The sequence below is a fragment of the Trachurus japonicus genome, chromosome 7, assembly GCF_045865225.1.
Source record: "Trachurus japonicus isolate A0001 chromosome 7, Traja_1.0".
NCBI classification, from domain to species: Eukaryota; Metazoa; Chordata; class Actinopteri; order Carangiformes; family Carangidae; genus Trachurus; species Trachurus japonicus.
In genome coordinates this window covers 2,884,014-2,909,720 of record NC_140913.1, presented here as the reverse complement: position 1 = coordinate 2,909,720, position 25,707 = coordinate 2,884,014, and the positions used below count along the sequence as shown (strand labels likewise).

Below are 25,707 nucleotides of genomic sequence, written 5' to 3'. Positions count from 1 at the left end.
GGAACTTCACAGCTCCAACAGTGGGGTAAGGCAACACCCAAAGAAAGAAGAGCCAGGACAGGAGTGGAGTGCAGAACCTGGAGGAGGAAAGATGGAGATCAATTGCAATAGACCTCGCATCCTACAGCAAAGCCTGGACCAAATGGGGCCTCGCCAAGAGAGAGATCCATGGGCAGATCTTTGGAGACTGGATGCTTTGTGGATCTCTCTCCTGACTCCATCAAAAGAGTGTAGAAAGAGAGAGTTGACCCACTGTGCAAGCTTTGTGGGGAAAGGGGCACTATGGTGCTCATCTTGTCAGGGTCTATAACAGAACTCACTCAAGTGAGGTACAGATGGCAGGATGACAAGGTGCCTATGACACTCACCAACACCTTGGAGCAGGAGAGATGCAAGAAACACCAATCACAAGGAAGAAGAAGAACAACAACTGCCCAGTTTGTAAGGGAGGGAGATGAGCACTCAACCACAGCAACAACAAGTCACAGCATAAGGCCTGATCATGGGACATGAAGGTAGACCTGGAAGAGGGCTGCATTTCCCCCAGGTTGTCAAGACAACTTTGAGGAGAATGAAATAGCAGGGCCTTGTGAATTACTGCAGTCAAGGTTGGCTGCAGAGGATTCCCTGTCCAGTCAGTGTGGACACCCACCAGAAGGGTGGTTCAGGGTCGAAACGCCTGAGGGTCAACAGACACTATCTGATTACATCAAATCCCTCTGGTCAAAGCTACGTTCACTGAGTTTGAATGAAGGAGAAGCCTGTATAGTGTTTCCCATACATTCATTTATTCATTCATTTAAATCACGTCCGCCACGAATAGATTTTTCTACTTTCGGCTCGACCAATGCGATATCATTGCTTTGAAGGGACCTTTTTTTGCTGCACATGACAGCATCTATCTTTACATTGTCAACCCATTCATTCACAGGCACTGGAAACATGTTTAGTGTAGTTTCAGGTGAAAGCAGGAACTCATTCATCCTTGCTGCATTTACACATAAAATAATTCAGCCTGTTGTCTTTTGCTCTGAGTGACTTTATTGCTCTGTGCTCCCCGCCTGCTCTTAATCTCCATCATTTACCTTTATGAAACGTATGTTGTGTGATAAGCTGCAGTGTTTTCAGTGTGTGGCTTCAGTCTGAACTCTGTCTGTAAGCCAAATTTCCCCCATGAACAATAAAAGGCAAAATGACTGAATGAATTAGACCACAGAGTCTGAGGCAGCTACAGCAGACTTCAGTGGCCCCCTGTGAGGCTGTTTCATTGTAGTTTCTATGGCAATTCAGCACCAGGATGGAAAACAATTCACCGCAGACTCACTACTGAAATACTTTAATTCTGCTAATGACGGAGGGAGCGTTTATACTGTCAGCTGGGTGATAATGGGACATGGAGGATGGGAGAAAGAAGACACGTGAGAGAAGATGCAAAAAAGAGAAAGAGTGAGGGATGGCTCTGAGCAGACAGGAAGCTGCAGAGGAACGAGATAAAAGAAGGAGAAAAGAAAGGCTAACATAATCTGTTTATAAGATATTAACCAGTTATGTACATTTTTTTGTTTTACAGTAGTAGCTGATAGTTGTTGCAGTCTGTGAGTCACACTGACTGCTCGGGTCATCCTTGAGTCCAGGTGAGGGGTTTTTCTAAATTTAAAGAAATTCCCTCAAGGTGTTACAAAGATATTGTGTCCACAAGAATGAGACCAATGAAAACTACACGGCTCTGGATGTCACTGGTGTGGGGCTGAAAAGAGGACTTAATTTTCAAATTAATTTGACCTTTGTTTTGCAAAAGACCAGTTATGTTGCAGTGCACATTGTTCTTCCTATTTTTGGCCCATGCTAAATCTGAGCATAATTTTTCATTACCTGCATATTTTATAGGTTTTACATTTCTGTGAGGTTTTAATTGAGAACAGCCCTGTACCACACTGACATGATCAACGTGATCACTTGATGAAGAGAGAATTCAGCGAGGAGTGAAGCGGCAGCAGAGGAGAATCAGGCGACTGCTGCTGCCATTTCTAAAAACTGTTTCCTCTCTTGACATTTGCTCCACAACATCATTAACAAACCACAAATTCTGTTGTTTTTGTCTCTTTGTCACTTGTCAGCAGGTGTTATTGATTGTTACTATGGTGATGGTGCACACTGTTTGGTTAAGGGAGGGGTGAGGTTGGTGAACTGTTTCTGGTCCCACATGACATTTTCACAAACAAACATACATGGAAGCAACCAAAATTTCTTTGCACTCCAGCTCCTGCAGCATGATGTGGGCATCTCTTGAGATTTATGTCAGTAGTTAGAAAAAGAGAAGAGAGGCAGAGGAGAAAATGTCAGTTTGTACCCAAGGCAAGTTTTATATTGAATTTTCATGTAGTTCACAGATTTGTCCACTGGGTGTTGCCCTATTCTGTGACAAGTATAAATGAACAAAATTAACTTCCCAAAGTAAAATTTTGTGGAATACATGGGATATGTGAAATGCTAAATTGTAATGCACTGAGTTTATTACTGTTGTGATAGCTTAGTCTTAATTACCAATTTGCCTCATAAAATTGCAACTGAAAAAACTGCAGTGAAGGGCTGATGTAGAAAAAATAATTTCCAATGTTCTGAGGGGGCAGAACCATCTTCATTTGATTAACGTGTAGTGTCAGCAAAGACACTGTTAGTCACAGTGCATTCAGGTGAACAGGTAAAGCACTGATGAAAGGCAGGATATTAGAGTCAATAACTGTCATGGTGTCAGTCTTTTTTTTGTTCCTCCTGCTGGCCGCTGTCCTTGAGCTCGCCCTGTGTGAGAACCAAAACAAGAAAAAGAAAAATGCATCTGATTTAGTAAGCTGCTGGTATGTGTCAGGTATGTTGTCTTACAATGTATCTCAAGCACTTACATCTGTGAGTTCAGTGAGGGTGTTGATTGGAGAAAGTTTATCCTGCGTGTTAAAACACACATAAATCAGTCACATGTGGTTGTGGAACTTCGTGTCGATGTTAAACTGTGAATCTGTAAAGACTCAGACTAAACAATGTAGTCTTTCTTTCTTCATTGTAGAAAACACAGCAAACAGAACTAACTGTTACAGAGGTGTGTGTTGGAATAAAAACTGATGCAGCAGTGACCTCTAGTGACCTCTGTGTAGATTACATGTCTACCAGTGGATTGGGAGCTTTTGACTAACGCAGGTGATACTTGAGTCAGAGTCCTCCTGGTCAAATAGTCCTGTCAGATTTTTACTCAAGTTAACGTACAGTTTTTTAGTTTATGGTCCAAAAGTACATTTATTTATCTATCAACATGTTGTATTGTTCCATATTTAAAGAACCTGATTACTCTGAAACAACTGTCTGACTCAAGTAGTACTCAAGTACTGATGATTAAAAATATACCATGGTACAGCACTCGACATTATGACTACCCATCCATCAGGATTCTAGAGTTTATTCAGTGTCCACTACATATCACAGTCTACATTCAGATATGTTATTTCTTTGGGTCACCATGTTACTGTATGGAGTTGATCATGGATCGATCAACACAACCAGTCTCTAACTAAATAACATGTTCGACTGGACGAACACTCCAGCAATAGAGGTGTTGATAATTACCTGATCTTCTATTTGGTCGATGAAGCATTCAACCTCATCCAACATCTTTTCCCACTCTCCTTGCTTTGCTTTGAAGGGAACATTTTTTGCCACATATGGGGTCAGTCTTTGTTTTTGTTCCCCCTGCTGGCCGCTGTCCTTGGGCTGGCCCTGTGTGAGAACCAAAACAAGAAAAGGAAAATGCATCGTATTTAGTAAACTGCTGGGATGTGTCAGGTATGTTGTCTTATGGGGCGTTCACACCAAAAGCGATAGACACAACAAAATCACTTGAAACGCTTGTATCGCTGCTTGATAATTTTTGGATCATGGCTTCATTCACTTCATTGGCGCTTGTCGCACTTGACGCTAAAAAAACCCCCAAAAAACAACAACACCACCGCTGCCTTGTTTTATCTGGACCAGAATAAAAAAAAGAAGAGGCATAGGCCAAAGTTAGCGAGGAGGTGGGACTCTCTGGTAAGTTCTGAGACTATCTAAAGTAAAGTAAAGTAAAGTATGCCTTTATTCATCCCACGACGGGGAAATTCACGAGTTACAGCAGCAGCACATACAAACACACTCCATGCACGCTATGGTGGACTGATAAAAAGAATATATAAATATGGACATTTATAAATATAGGGGCAACCAAGATATTAAGAGAAGTATAAAAAAATATAAAAGTATAAAAAATATACTTCTATATATATGTATATATGGCTAAAAAAAAAAAAGAAGTGTCAAAGTGCAATCATGGATCGGGGGGGGCCTCAGTGGGCCTTGTTAAAAAGTCTGACAGCAGAGGGGGGAAAGGACCTGCGATACCTCTCTGTTGAGCAGCGCGGGTGCAGGAGCCTGTCGCTGATAGAGCTTTCCAAAGCTCTGACAGTTCCATGTAGGGGGTGGGAGGCATTGTCCATGATTGATGACAGTTTCATCATCATCCTCCTGGCCCCCACCACCTCCACGGGATCAAGGCTGCAGCCAAGGATCTGTGGCTTGTTTTACTATGTTACTGACTGTGTTTCTGTATAAATGAAACATTAGCATTGGTTAGCACTAGCATAGCAGATTGTCCCACTTGGCAGGATACAATACCAGTTTATGTGTGAATGTTATTATTGTCTGAATAGTCCCAATAGGCAGCGGTGTTATAGAGGACCGGGTGCCCACACACAGCGACAATAAGCTTTTCCTCCATGTTTGTGCGCAAACTTCCCTGCTTACATCAGGAAAAACTCGTCACTGATTGGATGTCAGCACAATGTCGCCTGAAAAGTTCAATTTTTTCAACTTTATTTGCGCCGGTTCAGACGCTTCATTCGCGTTGCGTCTTGTCATGCCAGACCCTCCATTTGTGCCGCCTGATATTAAATTGCGTGTCATTTACATTGATTTTGTATGTATAGTGCCGATCTATCGCTTTTGGTGCGAATGCCCCATTACAATGTACCTCTAGTACTGAATGAATGAATGAATACTTTATTTCGAACATGTGAATAACAATTACACTTGAAGCACTAGTCGATAAAAACCTTGTATGTTTGAAAAGGAATAGGAAGAAGCATTAGCTTACCCCTTCTACATCTAGAATCCTAGGTTATCTTACTTCCTGTATATCCTGTTTTTTGTTGTTGTTTTGATACTCTCAACAAAACAAACAATCATCAACAAACAACAACACCATGACTGCTTGTGTCAAAATAAATACAATAAGTGACAAGTATGGCAAAAGTGTGAAAACCTTAATGTTTGTCATAGCCCTCTTCTTCCCTGTACCTTGTAAATACCATCTGTTTGTACCGCTGTTTGAATTTGCTCATGGTTGGACATTGTCTGAGCTCCTCCGCTAGTCTGTTCCACAGTCTCACTCCATATTGAAATGCAGAAGGTTTTTAAAGTTGTGCGTGCATACTGTACAGATGTACTGTACTACTTACTTTAGTGAGGGTGTTGATTGGAGAACATTTATCCTGTGTGTTAAAATGTACATGTTAATACTTATGTTACAAGTCAGTCATATATGGTACATATATGGGACTTCATGTCAATGTTAAACTGTGAATCTGTAAAGACTCAAACTAAACAATGTAGTCTTTCTTTCTTCATTGTAGAAAACACAGAACAGAACTACTGTGTTACAGAGGTGTGTTGGAATAAAAACTGATGCAGCAGTGACCTCTAGTGACCTCTGTGTAGATTACATGTCCACTAGTCTACCAGTGGAGTGGGACCTGTGACACAGCTATGATACCTGAGTTAATTTTTACTCAAGTTAACATACCAGTTTTTTAGGTTACGGTTCAAAAGTAAATTATTTATATTAACATGTTGTATTGTTCCATATTTATATATATAATAGGATTACTTCGAAACAACTGTCTGACTCAAGTAACCTGCTAGTAATTAAGGAATATACCATGGTACAGTACTTGACGTTATCACTACCCATCCATCAGGATTCTAGAGTTTATTCAGTGTCCACTACATGTCACAGTCTTCATTCAGACATGTTATTTCTTTGGGTGTCCATGTTATAGAGTTGATCATGAATTGATCAACACAACCCAAGTCTCTAACCTAAAACATGTTCGACTGGAGAAATGAACACTCCAGGGATAGGAAGAGGTGTTGATAATTACCTGCTCTCCTATTTCGTCGATCAAGCATTCAACAGCATCCAAACATTCTTCCCACGCTCTTTGACTGATCAAGCGATTGACTCTCTCAGTTAAAATGCTTTTCTGTCTGTCTTTCATCGTCTGTGACACAACGTCTTCCCCGACCTCCAGGATCAGCTCGTGCACCAGAACCTCCCTCCTGCAGCACTGGAGACAGCACTGATCGGCGCAGATTGTCCAGGTTAAGAGAAAAACGGCACCCACCACAGTGATGACAAAGAGCAAGGATATGCCATACAGCTGAAAAAACAGCAAAGTAAAGGCAGTAAAGAGCAGGTTACCAGTGCAGGGAGGTCAGATCATCGTTACATTTACAACCTTTGAACATTTTCTCCGTCCTCCATTTTCTTTTCCTACAGAAACCTGAAGCCATAGCCGCGTTTCCACTGCAGGAGTTTCTGGTAAAGGGAGGGGGTAGGAACTTCTACAGGAGCCGTCCTCTCACTCGGCCCTCTCGGTGGCCGTGTCTCCACTGCAGACAGGACTCACCGGGCTCTTATGGCGACGTGCAACAGTTTCGATCACCGCAAGGTCGTTGTGCAGCGTTTTTTATTTTTTATTTTTTTTACTGCTCTTGTTGTTGTTTTTTTCTGTCAGTATAGACGCTTTCTTAAAAAAAAAAAAGCCGTCTCAATCGTCACATAATCCCGCGATCGCCTATTTACCACAGGCCTACTGCTACCCTTGTCTTTTACTGAGTTATTCTCTCTTTTTTCCGGCCGTTTTTCCGTTTTTAGTAACGTGGGGTTATGAAAATGCATCTTATTTTGAGGCTTTCTCTTAGCGTCACATCCTGCTTTGAGTCTGACCAATCAGCACAGAGTAAATCTTAAGCCCCACTGGGGCAGGGACTCCGTTCGGCCCTGTAAAGATTCCTGTAAGCGGCCCTGTGGGGGAGGTTCCTGCAGTGGAGACACACACCAACGGGGCTGGCCCCGTAAAATTACCCCGAAGTTCCTGCAGTGGAAACGCGCCTCATGTCACTTCCGGTTCAGCCTACATTAGCCTCTGGTTTCACTGTGACAAGAGCTAAGAACCTCCACAATGTTCAGTTGCTGCTGTTAGGGGAGACTGGGGTAAATTGAACCACATTCCATATTCAGGATCACTACATCAAGGTAGTTGTAGTTTTGCTACTAAATATCTGACTGATGTTGTCTAGCGGGCGACGATGTTAACCGTTTCGCCAAGAGGTCAATGACCACTTGGCAAGTGAGTTTGCACGTCTTTTATGGACGAGTGAGTTTAACTTCAGTACTGCTAACCACCACACGTCGTCACTTCTCCTCACTGGTACCTCCTGACTGTGGCTATACCTGCAGACCTCTGTTAGATATACACTCCTCAAAATAGTTTGGAAACATTTTTGGTTAACACTTTATAATAAGTACACAATATTAAGCATTAGTTAAAGCAGAAGTAAGCGGAATGTTTGTGTTAATATAAGTCTTAAATAGTTCTGTCTTCCGACAGCAATCACTTACATAGAGTGTTTGGTCTGAAACACGGGTCTGTCAGTCACTCTGCTCTGCTGTAAGCCGAGGAGAAAACTTTCCTTGTATCCTACAACCTTTATCCAATGAGGAGAGAGAACGGCATAAAGGGGCGATCCCCTCTGTGTAGCCAAGGGATGCGCATGAATGTGGTGACGTAGGGACGAGGGCGGGGACTGCTAACTCCATCGGCTGACAAGAAGTTAGCCAAAACCACTGGATCGCTTACTTCTGCTTTAAGCTTTAAAGGACAATTCCAGGCGAATTCAACTCGGGGGTGTATTTTCCTATCATTTTAGGTCTAAAAGAAGGAATCTGAAGATTTTCAGTTTAATTGCTCCTGTTTTGCGGTGGTCTGTCCCCGCATCGCCACAGCAGCAATGAATGGGAGTGGATGTAAGTTCCGCTGCTTAGGCTGTTTACATCCCTCAAAGCAGCAATTTTTTTCCACAGACAGCGTCAGATGGCGACTCAAACATGCACCCAGAAGTTTATTTACTTCAAGCAAGCCAACATGTTTGTAAAACTAGATCTAATTCAAAGTCTCCCAGAGTCTCGCGCGAGCCCGAAGTTGCAGTGCTGGTGTATTCAGATGCAGTGGGAGCTACCGCTTGTGTCATAAACACAGGAATATCAACTCTTTACTTGCTTCAAGTGTACATTTTTTTCCACAGACAGCGTCAGATGGCTACTCAAACATGCGCCGAGAAGTTTTTTTTTACTTGAAGCAAGTAAAGAGTTGATATTCCTGTGTTTATGACACAAACGGTAGCTTTTCCCATTGCATGTGAACACACCGAGCACGGCAACTGGGTCTCGCGCGAGACTCCAGGAGACTTTGAATTAGATTAGTTTTACAAACATGTCGGCTTGCTTGAAGTAAATAAACTTCTGGGTGCATGTTTGAGTCGCCATCTGACGCTGTCTGTGGAAAAAAATTGCGGCTTTGAGGGCTGGAAACAGCCTAAACAGCGGAACTTACATCCGCTCCCATTCATCGCTGCTGTGGCGATGCGGGGCCAGACACAACTACTGCAAAACAGGAGCAATTAAACTGAAAATCTTCAGATTCCTTCTTTTAGACCTAAAATGATAGGAAAATACACCCCCGAGTTGAATTCGCCTGGAATTGTCCTTTAAGTACTGAATTCATCATTTATAACACATGAATACTAATTATTATGTAGTTTATAAACACAGTTAAAATGTTTTACTCATTGATAAGCACCAACTGTGTTTATTAACTACACACTAATGATAATTCATGCGTTATAAATGAAGAATTTCGTATTTATTAATGCTTAACTAATGCTTAATAGTGTGTAGGCTACTTACTATAAAGTGTTACCACGTTTTTTCAGTCAATCATTTCTCCTCTCTAATAATACCAATTGGTGTTGTATTTTATATAGTTTGAAAGCCTGATTAGACACCTTTACAATGAGGTACAACTTGTAAAGATAGTCCATTCGTTGTCTTAGAATAAAGACCGCAAACCCCAAGGGATACACCAATAATAATGACTAAAATGTTTATAGAGAGTTTATTGAGTGACAGCAGCTAGTAGAAGATGCTGGACAGGAAGTGACTCATGACTCTGGCTCTCTAAAGCAGAGGGATACAGTGAGTGCGTAGTAAAACCAGTTGTCCTGTACGGTCTACGGACCAAAACACTCTTACCCTTGAATTACTTCTCATCTCTGCAATGGTCACCACAGGGATTCCTCCAGGTGTGATCTCCTTCTTGGCTTTACATTGTAACTCCGCCACCACCTTTGGATTGTGGTTGCAACAGCAAACATACCACTCTGCATCAATCAGCACGGAGGTAGCCCACAACAGACCTACGCACACAGCCTTGGCAGTACGACGGAGCAAAACGCAACCAAAATGACAAGAGCCTTTGCTGGTAGTGTAGCTCCACGCCCTCTGGAAGGACAGGTCCGTCGAGAGCATCAAGATGGTCACTATCAGACACGGAATGATCATGTAGACACGGCAGTATTCAGTCTGTGGTTTACAGGAGCATGGAAATTCATTCTCAAATACATGATAAGAAAAAACCAGAACACTAAAGATGATGGCGTTGGCGTTGTCTTTGACCTGACCGATGAGCTTCTGCAGGGGCAGAACCAGCGCCTGCATCTTTGGAGGAGAGGATCGTCTGCTACGTCTTGGAGCTAAATACCGACTGAAATATGTATCAACATGAAACCATGCCCTCCTCTTTTTTTTTTTTTTTTTTTATTCCAATAGAGGCCGGAAAGTACATTAAGCAAATGGAAGTACATTAAGATAACTGCACTCTCAACTGTTGCTGCTGCTGTGTGGTGAGAGAGATGCTGTGTCAGATATCAGGTATCGAAATCATCAAAAGTTATGTGAAATAAATGTAAAAAGCAAGCCTCAAAGACTGAGTCATGAGAATAAAACAAGAAGTCTGGACATCGGTGGGGTCCCCAACCAGTGGAAGGAATCCATCATCATCCAAATCCCCCAAAAAACACATGCTAAGGACTTGAAGGACTCAGGCCAATTGTCCTGATATCTGTCCTATGGAAATGCCTTGACAGAGTAGTTAGTGACCAGATAAACTGGATCCACTTCATTTTGCCTATGGGCAAAACGTGGTGTAGGGGGATGCAAGTCTCACACTTTTGGTCACCAAACAGCTGGACACACACGCACGCACGCACGCACGCACGCACGCACGCACGCACGCACGCACGCACGCACGCACGCACACACACACACACGGATTTTGTTCATGGGCTTCTCCTCTGCTTTTAGTACCGTACGTACACACAGATACTCTGTTGCACTGCCTCTCTGCCCTTCGAGTCCACCCGACACTGATTTTATGGAACAGGAGTTTTTTTTCATTACAGACCTCAAGAGGTCCTTTTAAATGATATTAAAGGGATAGTTCAACATTTTGGCAAATTGGCCCATTGCCATAATCCCTATAGTAGCAGTACGTTCATTACCTTTAATTGTCGGTGCAAGCTATTTTCATCAAACTCATCAAATACATTTTCTGGCTCTTTATTGATTAAAATGATCTTTATGCATCCTGATACATTGTATTTTTATTTTATTATTTAGTTATTATTTTATTTATTGATTTTTGTCAAGCTCTGCTATATGTGTTATGCACTCCCTCCCTGTACTTCAGTGTTGTTTCATGTTTGTATGATGTCTTTAATATGATAAACAAAAAGAAATAAAGTTAGCATAACTTGTTTTGGCGTTGTCATTTGTGTTTTTGTGCCATCAGCATCAGCATGAGTTGTTGTGTCTCTGCATAGTTGTTTGGTGTTACAACCTGAACCAAATACTGTCGCTGCAGATCTACTTGGGTGGAGAACCCTTAGTGTACATCAACGTCCTCTTCAGTTTTTTATCCTGAATAACCTCCTCAATTTTCTCCACCTTCCCCCTCTTTCACTTTCCTCTTGTTCTTTTACTCCTCCACTTTCTCTTCTTCCTCCTCCACTTCTCTTCCCTCTTCTCCACTTTCTCAACAAATGCCCGTCTTAAACAGGTCAAAGTTGCTGTCCCTCTAAATATGATTTCATAATTTAATTTTTTTTCAGCACATCTACAGTATGCACACATAACAATGATAGGTCACTGATTCCATAGACAAATACAAACCAGTCAGACTGAAACCGTCAAAGAACTACATATGTTACAATCGTCCTATTTACGGCTTTTTCCATAATTACAAAATTGCAACAGTTTTTCTCAAAATAGCTTTAGTACCAATCTAATGCAAATTAAACATTGAAACATTTGAAGCTAGTGATGGAAAAAGATTTGAGTCTAATTTCTTTTCTTTTCAGTGGAAGTTTCTATCTAGTTTATTTGTTCACTGCAGTTCAAACTAAAGTTCAAAATGTTATCATCTACATGATTGATATTTTATTATAGTGCTTACAATTTATGAACACACAAACAGTACCCCCCCCCCCCCCCCCTTCAAAGCAAAAATTAAATCATTTGATATAATGTAAGTGAAATATACAGTAAGTGTCATTGATGCAGACAGCTGGTCAGTCTTGTTGTCTGTGACCCTTTGTGCTTGTGGAGAGTTTTCCGTCAATGGTTCTGAGCTCTGAAAGGAGAAAACACAGCATTTGTGGTTAGAAGCCCTGAAATCCTCCGCTTGAGTCAAAACATGAACACAAATGTGTGAAAATATTCCAATACAACCAAAATTAAAATTACATTTAATCAAGTGAGATGTGCAGAAATCTAAATGGTGGCAATGTTAAGAGATAATGACTGGGATCTCCTTTATGGGTCAAAATACTCTTAAAGTGAGGATCATCACAGGAGGTTTTTCCACATTCACTTTCCTGAGTGATTATATAGTTAAAAACATTCAAATATGAACTCTAGTGATGGAAAAGTCTCCAAAAATGTAAACTCTTAAAATTTTGTATTTCTCTGTGTATAATTTACTGGTAACTAATTAAATTCATTCATAAATACAAATACACACAAAAATATATTACATTTGCACATTTATACTGGTTGTAAATAATGTTGTTATCTATAGGGGGAAGATGCTCACCTTGTGTCCATCACTCTCAGTCAGAACCGGTCGGCTGAGCAGATGCTTTGATGAGTTCTTCAGCAACATCAAAACACTCTTCCCACTGTCCACCACGGATTTTGTTCTCAATTTCCTCCGTCAGCTTTTCCTTTGCATATTTCCTCAAAATCTCTTTCAGCACATTTTTCTCCTCTTTCAGAATCAGTTTGTAATACAAGTGTCTTCTTTCACAACTTGAAGGTTTCCTCCATCCAAACAACGACAACAGGGCCGGTACACCAATAATACCGAAGAGCAAAAAGGTGCCAATCATCTAAAAAAAAAAAGAAAAAAGAAAAAAAAGGATATTAAAAAACACAAAAAGACTTCAGTCATATTTTATTTCAATTTCTGACGAGACACAAGAAGAACAACACTCACCCTTGACTCATTTTTCAGCTCAGCGATGATTACTCTGTCTTCATCAGTGATGCTTCCCAAGTCTTTGCAGGCCAGCTGTGCCTGTTGTTGAGAGTGATCATTCATGCAGCAAACGTACCAGTCTCCATCAATTAAAACACACACAACCCACAGCAAACCAATAAAAGCTGCTTTGATAATGTGAGGGAAGCAAGACCCCAAAAAACTGCAGGTACGAAGTGGAGCACTTCCTCCAAATGCAGATGAACACAAGTGTCTACAAACTCTCTGAAACGACCCGTCTGTCCAGAGAACATAGACAAACACGATGAAAACTGGCAGAACCAGGTATAAGTTGCAGTCAAAGTATTGTGGTTTGCAAGTGCAATAAAAGTCCCTGCCGAGCAAGATAAAAATAGCAATGACTGCGATGTAAGTGCAGAATCTAGCACAAAGGAAATTTGCCCATTCCCCCTCCATCTCTGAAGTGCAGTTGCCATCTGCTGACAAGATGCAGCTTGTACCCTCTGAACCCACACCCACATGACACCACATTTCCTGTTTAGCTTTTTTGTGTGTGTTCCGCATGCCAAGCATATGAATGCATTTTTTTTAACATTTGAAACTCTATAAAGGCTCATTTGTTGTTGTTTTCCCTTAATTTCGGGGGAAAAAATGTCACAATTAAGATTGAGATTATAGCTTTTTACTGATAAACGATCAGAGGAATTTTTTATTTCATCTTTACCTGCTCAGTAGGCTGTAAATTATGTGTTTAGTTTCTGTGTAAAGGGAGCAGCCTACTGTGGTCAGTCTCTCTCTACTTGTTAGGGGAGTTAAAGTCATAAATGAGGCTACAAGATTTCACCTTCTGTCATAATAAACTGCAAAAAAAAATGACCTACAGCCAGGGCCGTTGCTAGGAATTCTGGGGCCCCTGAAAGAATACTAAAGTGGGCCCCTGACTTTTCCACTTTTTTTCTTAGACTACATATGTATTATCATTTTTTATTTAGCCTATTTTGTTTTGATGCTAATGCAGCATTATGAATATTAGTCAGGGTCTTATGCAGAATAATTCAATCATACAAACTGGGTTTTTTTGTGGGCCCTACTGGGCACTGGGCCCCTAGAATTATCATCACCTTTCTCCCCTATACAACGGCCCTGCCTACAGCCTCATCTTTTACAGTCTCATTCAGTCTGTTTCTGCCTGCTCGGAAGGTTGTGTTAGCCTTAGAACTGTATTCAGTAGTTTATCTGCGAGAGGGCCTAACATTAGCTAGCTGTAAATACTATTTTGTGTGCGTACTTGCTAGACAAGCTGACTTCTAACTTTAGTTTTTAACACAGTAGAGCCATCACCTGTGTGTTTCTACCTGCTAGGGGAGCTAATATTAGCTAGCTCTTACTAATGCATTCAGTCTGGAGAGGAGCTTACACTAATACTGTGCAATCGAAGTTTCTAAATAGAAATGTGAGTTATTCCAAAGCTTGTTATTGGATAGCTTTGGGTACCCAGGACCTTCCAAGAGGCAGTTCAGTGAGGTAGTTGTGCTTGAGAACAAGACAACAGTGTGAAATGTCTGCATCACAACTGAATTTATTAGTTGAAATACTTTGGGTGGCCAAGGTTGTGAGGTTTGAATTCTGAACAAATGATTTGCTGTGTCTTCATGTTGAAAGCATTGGTTTTGCTGTGTTCTTGGCAGACTGTCCAGAAAAAGGAAATCCAACAGCCTCTTCCTCTTTCTTATTTAACAGTGACCACAACTGCATACCTCAGCACTGTATGTTCTCATGATAGGGATGTGATGAGTGATGACCCATTAAGAAATCAGCTGTAGCCTATGTCCTGTAGGTTTAAAATGTTTTAGCAGATAAACCCCTTATTGAGTCAATAACTAACTAACTGATAAAATACTACAAATACTTTTGAAAAACAGTTAGAGTTACATAAGGGTTTAAGGCAATTTCAGAGCCTTTCTGAACTAGCGGAATAGTGATTTTGGTATTTTAAAAAAATATGATAGAATTTCAGGTGCCGTGTGATTTGGGTGGCAGCCGTGGGCCCCGGCGACCCAATCCCCGGACGACGACTCTGGCTTTAGGGACATGGAATGTCACCTCGCTGGGGGGGGAAAGAGCCTGAGCTCGTGCGGGAGGCTGAGAGGTATCGACTAGAGATAGTCGGGCTCACCTCCACGCACAGCCTGGGCTCTGGAACCCAACTCCTTGAGAGAGGTTGGACTCTCTTCCACTCTGGAGTTGCCCATGGTGAGAGGCGGCGAGCTGGTGTGGGCTTGCTCATAGCTCCCCAGCTCAGCCGCCATGTGTTGGAGTTCTCCCCACTTAACGAGAGGGTCGCTTCCCTGCGCCTTCGGGTCGGGGATAGGTCTGTCACTGTCGTTTCGGCCTACGGGCCGAACGGCAGTGCAGAGTACCCGGCCTTCCTGGAGGCCCTGGGAGGGGTGCTGGAAAGTGCCCCAACTGGGGACTCCATCATTCTGTTGGGGGACTTCAACGCTCACGTGGGCAGCGACAGTGTTACCTGGAGAGATGTGATTGGGAGGAACGGCCTCCCCGATCTGAACCCGAGCAATGTTTTGTTATTGGACTTCTGTGCTAGCCACAGTCTGTCCATAACGAACACCATGTTCGAGCATAAGGGTGTCCATCAGTGCACGTGGCACCAGGACACCCTAGGACGGAGGTCAATGATCGACTTTGTAGTCGTGTCATCTGACCTCCGGCCGTATGTCTTGGACACTCGGGTGAAGAGAGGGGCTGAGCTGTCAACTGATCACCACCTGGTGGTGAGTTGGATCCGCTGGCAGGGGAGGAAGCTGGTCAGACCTGGAAGACCCAAGCGTATCGTGAGGGTCTGCTGGGAACGTCTGGCAGAGTCCCCTGTCAGGGAGGTCTTCAACTCCCACCTCCGGGAGAGCTTTGACCGGATTCCGAGGGAGGCCGGAGACATTGGACCATGTTCTCCACTTCCATTGTTGACGCGGCCATCCGGAGCTGCGGCCGTAAGGTCTCCGGCACCTGTCGCGGCGGCAATCCCCGAACCCGGTGGTGGACACCGGAAGTAAGGGATGCCGTCAAGCTGAAGAAGGAGTCCTACCGAGCCTGGCTAGCTCGGGGGACCCGCGAGGCAGCTGACGGGTACCGGCAGGCCAAGCGGACAGCAGCCCGGGCGGTCACGGAAGCAAAAACTCGGGTCTGGGAAAAGTTCGGGGAGGCCATGGAGGAGGACTACCGGTCAGCCTCGAGGAAATTCTGGCAAACCATCCGGCGCCTCAGGAGGGGGAAGCAGTGCTCCGCCAACACTGTTTACAGTGGAGGAGGGGAGCTGTTGACGTCGACTGGGGATATCGTCGGGCGGTGGAAGGAATACTTCAAGGATCTCCTCAATCCCACTGACACGCCTTCCGTCGAGGAAGCAGAGGCTGAGGATTCAGAGGTTGATTCATTCATCACCCAAGCTGAAGTCACTGAGGTAGTCCGGAAGCTCCTCAGTGGCAAGGCACCGGGGGTGGATGAGATCCGCCCTGAGTACCTCAAGTCTCTGGATGTTGCGGGGCTGTCGTGGCTGACACGCCTCTGCAGCATCGCGTGGCAGTCGGGGACAGTGCCTCTGGACTGGCAGACCGGGGTGGTGGTCCCTCTCTTCAAAAAGGGGGACCGGAGGGTGTGTTCCAACTATCGGGGGATCACACTCCTCAGCCTCCCGGGGAAAGTCTATTCCAGGGTGCTGGAGAGGAGAATTCGGCCGGTAGTCGAACCTCGGATTCAGGAGGAACAATGCGGTTTTCGCCCTGGCCGTGGAACGCTGGACCAGCTCTACACCCTCCGCAGGGTGCTCGAGGGCGCATGGGAGTTTGCCCAACCAGTCCACATGTGTTTTGTGGACTTGGAGAAGGCTTTCGACCGTGTCCCACGTGGCATCCTGTGGGAGGTGCTCCGAGAGTATGGGGTCGGAGGCCCTCTGCTGAGGGCTGTACGGTCCTTGTATGACCGGAGCAGGAGCTTGGTTCGCATTGCCGGCAGTAAGTCAGACCTGTTCCCGGTGCGTGTTGGACTCCGGCAGGGCTGCCCTTTGTCACCGGTTCTGTTCATTATTTTTATGGACAGAATTTCTAGGCGCAGCCAAGTGCCGGAGGGGGTACAGTTCGGGAGCCACTTGATTTCATCTCTGCTTTTTGCAGCATGCAATGGGGCGGTTTGCAGCCGAGTGCGAAGCAGCTGGGATGAGAATCAGCACCGTTAAGTCCGAGGCCATGGTTCTCGACCGGAAAAAGGTGGCTTGCACCCTCCAGGTCGGGGGAGAGTTCCTGCCTCAGGTGGAGGAGTTTAAGTATCTTGGGGTCTTGTTCACGAGTGAGGGGAGAACGGAACGCGAGATCGACAGGCGGATCGGTGCGGCGGCCGCAGTAATGCGGTCATTGTATCGGTCCGTTGTGGTGAAGAAGGAGCTGAGCCGAAAGGCAAAGCTCTCGATTTACCGGTCGATCTACGTTCCCACCCTCACCTATGGTCATGAACTATGGGTCATGACCGAAAGAACTGGATCCCGGATACAAGCAGCCGAAATGAGTTTCCTCCGCAGGGTGGCGGGGCGCTCCCTTAGAGATAGGGTGAGGAGCTCTGTCACCCGGGAGGAGCTCGGAGTAGAGCCGCTGCTCCTCCACATCGAGAGGAGCCAGCTGAGGTGGCTCGGGCACCTGTATAGGATGCCCCCTGGACGCCTCCCTCGTGAGGTGTTCCGGGCATGTCCCACCGGGAGGAGGCCCCGAGGAAGACCCAGGACACGCTGGAGTGACTACGTCACTCGGCTGGCCTGGGAACGCCTTGGGGTCCCCCCCGGAAGAGCTGGAGGAAGTGTCCGGGGAGAGCGAAGTCTGGGGATCCCTGCTCCGACTGCTGCCCCCGCGACCCGGACTCGGACAATGCGGCGGACAATGGATGGATGGATGGATGATAGAATTTCAATGTTGTGATTTTAGAAGAAATGTACAATTGAATTTTTCACACAATGTATTCAGTGGTTTTTCTTGTTGTCCAGGAGAGGCTGTTCACATCTAAGATCTAAGAAAATAAAAATCTCAATGGAATCACAGGTGGAAAAACTTAAGTCAAATTCTTTCAGGTATGGTTATGAGTTTTGTGATGTCCCAGCCAGAAGCTAATACTTCCGATACTTACAGTAATATGCTTGAGAATAAATTATAGAAGCTTGAGTTATATTCATAGGTTAAGCCTGCCAAAAAAGTCACACTCTCTAACATTTTGTTGGAACGCCTTTAGCTTTGATTACCACATGCATTTGTTGTGGAATCATTTCGATAAGCTTCTGCAATGTTACCACATTTATTTCCTTCCAGAGTTGCATTCATTTTTCAAAGATTGATAAGAACTCTGTGGTCACATTGGACCACGTTTCTTCCTTGAAGATGATGGTTCCCCACACTTCCTTCCAGTTTTTAATAATGCGTTGGACAGTTCTTAACCCAATTTTAGTAGTCTCAGAAATCTCCTTAGATGTTTTATTTGCTTGATGCCAATAATTTGACCCCTCTGAAACATCTTCTCCACAACCACAGGATGTGTCTTCTAACATGGTTGTTTAAGAAATGAGACTGCATCAGTTAGGGTTAAATAAATTGTTGCCAACTGAAACATAATCATCCATACAGTAATTATCCAATGGGAGGCTCTTACCTATTGGCTTGGTTTTTTTGTTTTGTTTTTTGGATTGGCAGTGTATATTGTAATTCAACATGATTTAGCTGTCATTTGTATAGTTTGTGGCAGACAGTTCATTCAGTAATTTTTTCTGTTCCTCAAAGAAACCATAAGTGTCGGGATGTGAATGTTTATTTTGACATGAAATTCAATTAGGAACTACAAGAAAATATATCTTTGTACATCTTACAAATGTATAAATTAGCCTTCATACAAGTATTTGCAAATATCTATATTAGCTTGCTTGTTGCAGCCACAGTTCACATTCATAAGAACCCACACCTGTCTGTTAAATGCTAGAATAAGTTTGAATTACCCAAAGCTAAACTACGATGTACTAAGGCCTTTAGAAAAGTCACATTAGAGTTCCATCTGTGTGTACTTCATTTCAAGAGCACTGTCTGAGGAAATTAAACAGATAACACATTCATTTGAATAATGCTACCATCCTTTGATACTGTATAAAACTGCTCAGAATTCTGCAGCCCATGCTAAGTGTAACCAGGACGAGAGCTCCATACACCCAGCTGTTATTTAGACACTGTACAAATAAATACAATCAGCAGACATATACAAAATGTGAACAGGAAAAAACAAGACCTGTAACAAAAACAGCTGCTTACAGTATAATGCTGCTCAAACTGACAAAGAAAATGAGGAAAATATTGAAATTAAAATAAAATCTAATGTAGCCTAATAAATTGTACAAATACAAAAATTGGTTCACTTTTCAGCTTGTTTTGAATTTTTAAAAAAAGGCATCTCCCCTCCATTTTGTAGTGCAAAGCAAATATTGGAGAGCATCATATACAAAAAGAGCTTCAAACATTTATCATTTTTATACTATAGCTTTGTTCTCTTGAACATTTACCGTGGCAAAAACATTGGCTTTGACTAAGAATCCTGAGAGGATCCAGGCTGGTTCCCTGAGGAGCTCCTAAATTATCCAAATCTATTGGTGCAACTGTCACACCTTATAATCAAGTTAAATATATATAAATAATAAAATATACTATACAATAAGATAGCATAAGAAGCATATCTAGCAAATTAGTTAATTTTTTCAGATGAGAACTGAACAACAAAAAAATGACATTTTGAAGCTACAGTTTCACAAGAATATAATGTATAAAATTCAATCTGAGCGAATTATATGTAAATTACATATGTGACATTGATTCCTGAACTCAGTTTTGATTTTTTTTTCATTCGTTTTTATAGCAAAGTTGGAATATGTACAGAATGAATAATATCTTGAGAAGCGACAGAAAAAAAGGTTTGATATAATCAGCATTCAGCCGATCATGGTTAAATCTCAACTTCCTCAATCTATATTGCATTTCAAATTAAGAGCACACTATAGTTTCATTTAAAATGAGTAAGTCAAAGTAGTGGCTTTGTTAAACGATGAGTGAACTGGCCTGTTCAGTTAAGCCATGATCAGAATCAGACGTGACAGAGTGAGTTCATTTTGAGTGTTTCAAGGTTAAAAACAAAGTGTTTCATTTAAAAATGAACAGAAACATACCTATAATTCATAGAAAAATGTATCACCTGAAATTCCCCAGCTCAACATGATTCTGCTTGGTTTTAAAAGTTTTAGGTATTTACTGAATAAGATAAATGTTTCTTTCAGCAGCAGAGAGCACCTGAGGGAATCTGCTGTGAACGTTGATCATATTCCAGCTTGAAAATTAAAAACAATCACAGCTTACATCCAGCTCCCGTCATAAATATCCATGAGAAATACCCGTGATCCAGAAAAGTGATTGCTGTGATGCAGCTATATTCCTGTCTGGTCCTTTATCCAGCTGCGGTATTTGGTGATTCGGGTATAGACCCCCGGTTTGTTCCTTCGACCGCAGCCGTCACCCCAGCTCACCACACCAGCCAGGAAGACACGCCCACTGGGGCCCGTGACGGACAGTGGACCACCGGAGTCACCCTGAGACGGCCAGAGAGGAAAGTTATAGCAGAACAATACTCAAGGGTTTTGAATACTGAAATCAAAAATGTGGCTAAAATAAAGCACACTGACATGGACAGGCCATAGAACAATCAGACTAGTGGAGGAATCGTATCTTAAGTGAAAATCATGTTGATAGATGCTTCCACATCTGCTCTGTATGAACTATCAGGATATTCAGGTCAAGCCTGATGCCATTTATTCATATGATGGCTCTAAAAGTATCTTTATTGGTGAAGGAGGACACACACACACACACACACAGTTTATTCAAAAAATATTCAGCCTGCTTCATTTTTATCATATTTTGTACCAAAAAAATTAGCCTGACAAGCCAGACTATATCATTAAAATGTCTAGTCTGGCAACGACCGGTAGACCTCGGCTCAATCCAGGGGGCGGGATGAAGGCTGTCTTTCAAACTGCCTCTGCACGCAATAGGGTAGCACTACGACCAATCAGAGCAACGAGCAGGATGACGTTAGCCTAGTCTGGGGCCGTTGACTCGCTGTTTTGGTAGGAAACGGATCCAGGGTGAGAGAGACAGACCTTTCCGTCAAAATAAAAGCACCAAGCTAATAAAATGCCGTAAAACTCTTTAATTTAAGGAATATAATTTACAAGAAAGTCCCCGAGCCATTAAGTTAACATTTTGCTTTTATTGTATTACACGTTAATGTTTATTTTATAAGTTTTATGTTGGCGAACACTTTTATTTTGGTGAATTTGGTGATTTCGGTATCCGCTACAGACAGGAACCAGAATGCAGACGAAATTCGGAGGCTCTTCGCTTGTCTGAAGAGCCTGGTGATGCGAGGCTACCGCCCAACGACTCTCTAAACAGATAGAGCGCTGTGATTGGTGAACACAAACGGTGTTCGAGGCTCAAAAAGTTCCTATGGCTCGTTTCTAGACCCACCTACGGAGCAAATATATTTGCTGCCGCTAGGGTGCAGATAGATTTCTAGGCTACAAAAAAATTCAAATCATTCCCTCATCATGTCCCTCCATCAGGCTACACTGAAAACCAAATTTGTAAGCTGTACCTGACAGGCGTCCACGCCTCCTTTGAGGACTCCAGCACACAGCATCTTGTCTGTGACCTCGTCCTCCATCAGTGTCTTACACACTGTGCCGTTGACGATGCGAACCTCCGCCTTCTGCAGGATGGTCGCAGCAAAACCTGACAGAAAAGGCATCATTTATTAACAATTTTTGCAATAATAATGTTGTTTAATAGGCTTAAATGTTGGCTGTTCTTGCATAAAAATAAAACATATTTAAACCCAAATTTTAAATTAAGTCTAGCCTTTGCTGGAGTAACTTACTGCAGTCTGTAACGTGATGCCATCTGACCCCAAAGATGATGATTTGAGGAGATTTTCTGAGTCAGTTCCCACTTTCCATCACTAGATGTCAGACTTTTGGCCCATTTAAGTTTAAATTTAAACAGCTACTGAAATTATTCTTAATAAATAAGAAAAACTCTATACATCTATAGTTTATGAAGCTTTTCATACATCTTCATCAGTACAGGGTTTTTTCAGAGTGGGCTCAGGACAACACTGCTCATTCTAACAACCAAAATCTTTTTGTCTTTCCTCAGTTACAGACTGTTAGTTACACTGCAACTCTTTGATGTCAACCCACCTCCCTCTCTGGTGGCTCCCCAGCCGGTGATCCACGCCACTTGGCCTGCTGGGAAGTCAAAGGTGGGGGAGGGCAGACAGATGGGCCAGATGTTCTGGTTGAGTTTGACTTCAGTGTCCAGCTCCATCAGGGCGATGTCATTGTTATAGGTGAAGGTGTTGTAGTCTTGGTGGGCGATGATCCTCTTGATGTTCCTCCTCACGGTCCACTCGTTGATCTGGCTCTGCACATGCAGACCCAGCAAGGCCTCCCATTGGTCCGCCTGCGAGTACCTGCATCAACATACAATCACAAAGTCAGGGTGGAGAGCCGCGGGAGAAATAAGAAAACTAAAACTTCAGCTCTGGAACATGTTACAGGGCTTGTCCCTCGTCAGTCTGATACCACTAATGCTGGGCTTACACCAAACGATTGACAGTCTTTGGAGTCTCGGCGCGCTCCCGTCATCTCGATCGTTAAATTTAAGGTGGTAATCTGCAGTCTGCGACTGCGTTTCATACCAGTCTTTCCCTAGTCTTGGGCACGTGTTTGATATTATCGCAAGTCGCAGTGACGTAACACGATCAACAACCAATAGATCAGCACTGACAAATACGGAAACATGAAACCAGACAGTCAATAACAAACATGGACCAGAGCGATTGATAGATAATAAGTTATAATAGCTGGCTCTCAGTTGCCGTGAAATGGCGATAGCGATGCTAATTTCTGTTAGCCCGTCTATGAGGTTTTACATTATACTTTAGCATTAAGCTAGCAGACTCTATGCTTAGTTGTGATACTGGCTGTGTGTGTTTTGAACGTTGTTTCAAACTATGTGGGTTTGATTGAACATCTTTGATGCTTAAATATATTCCCACTTAATATATTGCTTTACTCCTCTTTTAATTTTATTTAGGCTATGCCATTTTTACTGTAGGGCAGGATCTTCAATTTGGAGTGACAAATAAAACCTTGAAGCAAGAAGATTTTGCCTTTTCTTTGAGAACTGACATTGATGTACACAGAAATTCAGTAACAGTTGTCCAAAAGGAGGGTCAGGGTCAGAGTCAGAGTCAGAGAAAATTTATTGCCATGTCAACCAGTGACAAGGAATTTGTCTTGTTCTGTCCCCTGCATGTGTTTTTCATGTGGTGGTCGTGTCGTGTTATACGTATGTATTAGAGAGCAAACCAAGACAAATTCCAAAAGGAGGGTTTTTCACTACAAACCACTGCACAGACAAGAGCAGCTGTAGCTAAAAGCTGATTCTCCTCCATTTTTGTAAAATTTCTGCTGTACATGATGGGAAAAAATTGCATGGTGGGAAAAAAAACCCTAAAATAATCTAGTTGTAGTCTTGTAAATAGTGACCCTATCAGATTCACAGTCTTTGTAAAATCTAGTCTGAGACTAGTCTGGGACTAAAAACTCTAAACACTAGTCTTCAGTCTGAGCTGAAGCCTTGTATAGGCCCTTTGGGTCTCTTGTCTCGGCTTGCACCTATTGTTTTTTTTTGTCAATGTATTTTATTATGTCCCATTTTTTTCTTATTCTTTATTGGTGCGAAATAAACTAAACTAAAAAACTAAACTAGATGTGAGCTGATGAGTCTTTTAGAGTCTTTTCTAAATCTTTTCAAAGTCTTCTGGTGTGTGGGTAGCATAATTCTGATTCATTTCTCTGACGTTTCCTACTTGTTCGGTCCCTTGTCTTGGACGCAGTGAGCAGCGGTCAGCAGCCAGCGGCGACTCAGCACAGAAGCTCCACACACGTGACCCGTGCCCCTGATGTGGAGGCTGACCTGCCAGGGCCACTCGCCCTCCCTGGACACCTGACCGCCCACGATACGAGAGCTTCGATACGGCCTGGCCCCGCACTCTGTAAACACACACACATACACACGCCGTGACACACAGAAATGAGACACAAGGAGACATACAACTGAAGTCAGACTGCAGTCAGTGTTTGTGGATATGCAGGAAACGTACGGCAGTCTTCCTCATCAGAGCTGTCCTCGCAGTCCTGCTCCCCGTCACACTCTGGGTTCAGTTTACTGATGCAGCGTCCACTCTTGCAGCGGAAGGTGAACTCTGAACACTGCTGCAGCACCAGAGCTGAACGACACAATTTTATTGTTCAAACAACAAATCGATTAAAGGGATAGTTCAACATTTTGGCAAATTGGCCCATTGCCATAACCCATATAGTCATAGCAGTAGGTTCGTTACCTTTAATTGTCGGTGCAAGCTATTTTTAGAACAGGTTCCAGAGGTTTCTCTCATCAAACTCATCAAATACACGATCCAACAACTCCAAAACGCTTTGGTGGACAAGTTGTGACCTGCACATTCACCACGCTATGAAATAATAACGGAACGTTACCAGACAGAGTTGTTTTCGAGGTAAATACAGAGACTGCTTGCTGAAAAACTGTCCCTGAAGGCAACGTGCATCAGCGGTTTTGCATGAATTTACCTCTAAAACAACTCTGTGTGGTAACGTTGTGTTATTATCTCATAGCGTGGTGAATGTGCAGGTCACAACTTGTCCACCAGAGCGTTGTGGAGTTGTTGGATTATGAGCCTCCATAGCGTAGCTCTGAGCAGCTTGCAGCTCTGCTCCGCCGTTCTAAAAATAGCTTGCACCGACAATTGTTCTTTTCCTGTCTTGTCTTGTGTTTTTAACTGGACCCAGAGTCCATCCATCCATCCATCCATCCATCCATCCATCCATCCATCCATCCATCCATCCATCCATCCATCCATCCATCCATCCATCGAGGATCTCCTCAATCCCACTGACACGCCCTCCGTCGAGGAAGCAGAGGCTGAGGATTCAGAGGTTGATTCATTCATCACCCAAGCTGAAGTCACTGAGGTAGTCCGGAAGCTCCTCAGTGGCAAGGCACCGGGGGTGGATGAGATCCGCTCTGAGTACCTCAAGTCTCTGGATGTTGCGGGGCTGTCGTGGCTGACACGCCTCTGCAGCATCGCGTGGCAGTCGGGGACAGTGCCTCTGGACTGGCAGACCGGGGTGGTGGTCCCTCTCTTCAAAAAGGGGGACCGGAGGGTGTGTTCCAACTACCGGGGGATCACACTCCTCAGCCTCCCGGGGAAAGTCTATTCCAGGGTGCTGGAGAGGAGAATTCGGCCGATAGTCGAACCTCGGATTCAGGAGGAACAATGCGGTTTTCGTCCTGGCCATGGAACGCTGGACCAGCTCTACACCCTCCGCAGGGAGCTCAAGGGCGCATGGGAGTTTGCCCAACCAGTCCACATGTGTTTTGTGGACTTGGAGAAGGCTTTCGACCGTGTCCCACATGGCATCCTGTGGGAGGTGCTCCGAGAGTATGGGGTCGGAGGCCCTCTGCTGAGGGCTGTACGGTCCCTGTATGACCGGAGCAGGAGCTTGGTTCGCATTGCCGGCAATAAGTCAGACCTGTTCCCGGTGCGTGTTGGACTCCGGCAGGGCTGCCCTTTGTCACCGGTTCTGTTCATTATTTTTATGGACAGAATTTCTAGTTGCAGCCAAAGGCCGGAGGGGGTACGGTTCGGGAGCCACTTGATTTCATCTCTGCTTTTTGCAGATGATGTGGTCTTGTTGGCTCCCTCGAGCCAGGACCTTCAGCAT

The 25,707-nt window shown here is 43.6% G+C and overlaps 2 protein-coding genes across 2 annotated transcripts in view; both read right to left on the bottom strand.

Annotated features, from left to right (window-relative positions):
- Nucleotides 1–2,751: 2,751 nt before the first annotated feature.
- LOC146983968 (uncharacterized) lies at nucleotides 2,752–9,924 on the bottom strand. Its single transcript, XM_085783003.1, has 4 exons — nucleotides 9,452–9,924; nucleotides 6,236–6,518; nucleotides 2,901–2,971; nucleotides 2,752–2,799 (listed from the first exon to the last, which is right to left on the bottom strand). The coding sequence occupies exons 1-4, from the start codon at nucleotides 9,914–9,916 to the stop codon at nucleotides 2,752–2,754; spliced, it is 867 nt and encodes a 288-aa protein (XP_085639129.1). The 5' UTR covers nucleotides 9,917–9,924.
- Nucleotides 9,925–20,024: 10,100 nt separating this feature from the next.
- The window catches only part of LOC146983967 (suppressor of tumorigenicity 14 protein homolog), a 33,891-nt gene continuing 28,208 nt past the window's right edge, over nucleotides 20,025–25,707 (bottom strand). Inside the window, exons 15-19 of the mRNA XM_085780820.1 lie at nucleotides 24,066–24,191; nucleotides 23,772–23,955; nucleotides 22,096–22,367; nucleotides 21,492–21,628; nucleotides 20,025–20,424 (exon numbers count right to left, since the gene is read on the bottom strand). Of these exons, the coding sequence (XP_085636946.1) occupies nucleotides 20,263–20,424; nucleotides 21,492–21,628; nucleotides 22,096–22,367; nucleotides 23,772–23,955; nucleotides 24,066–24,191 (881 nt within the window). The 3' untranslated portion in view covers nucleotides 20,025–20,262. The remainder of the gene's footprint in view (nucleotides 20,425–21,491; nucleotides 21,629–22,095; nucleotides 22,368–23,771; nucleotides 23,956–24,065; nucleotides 24,192–25,707) is intronic.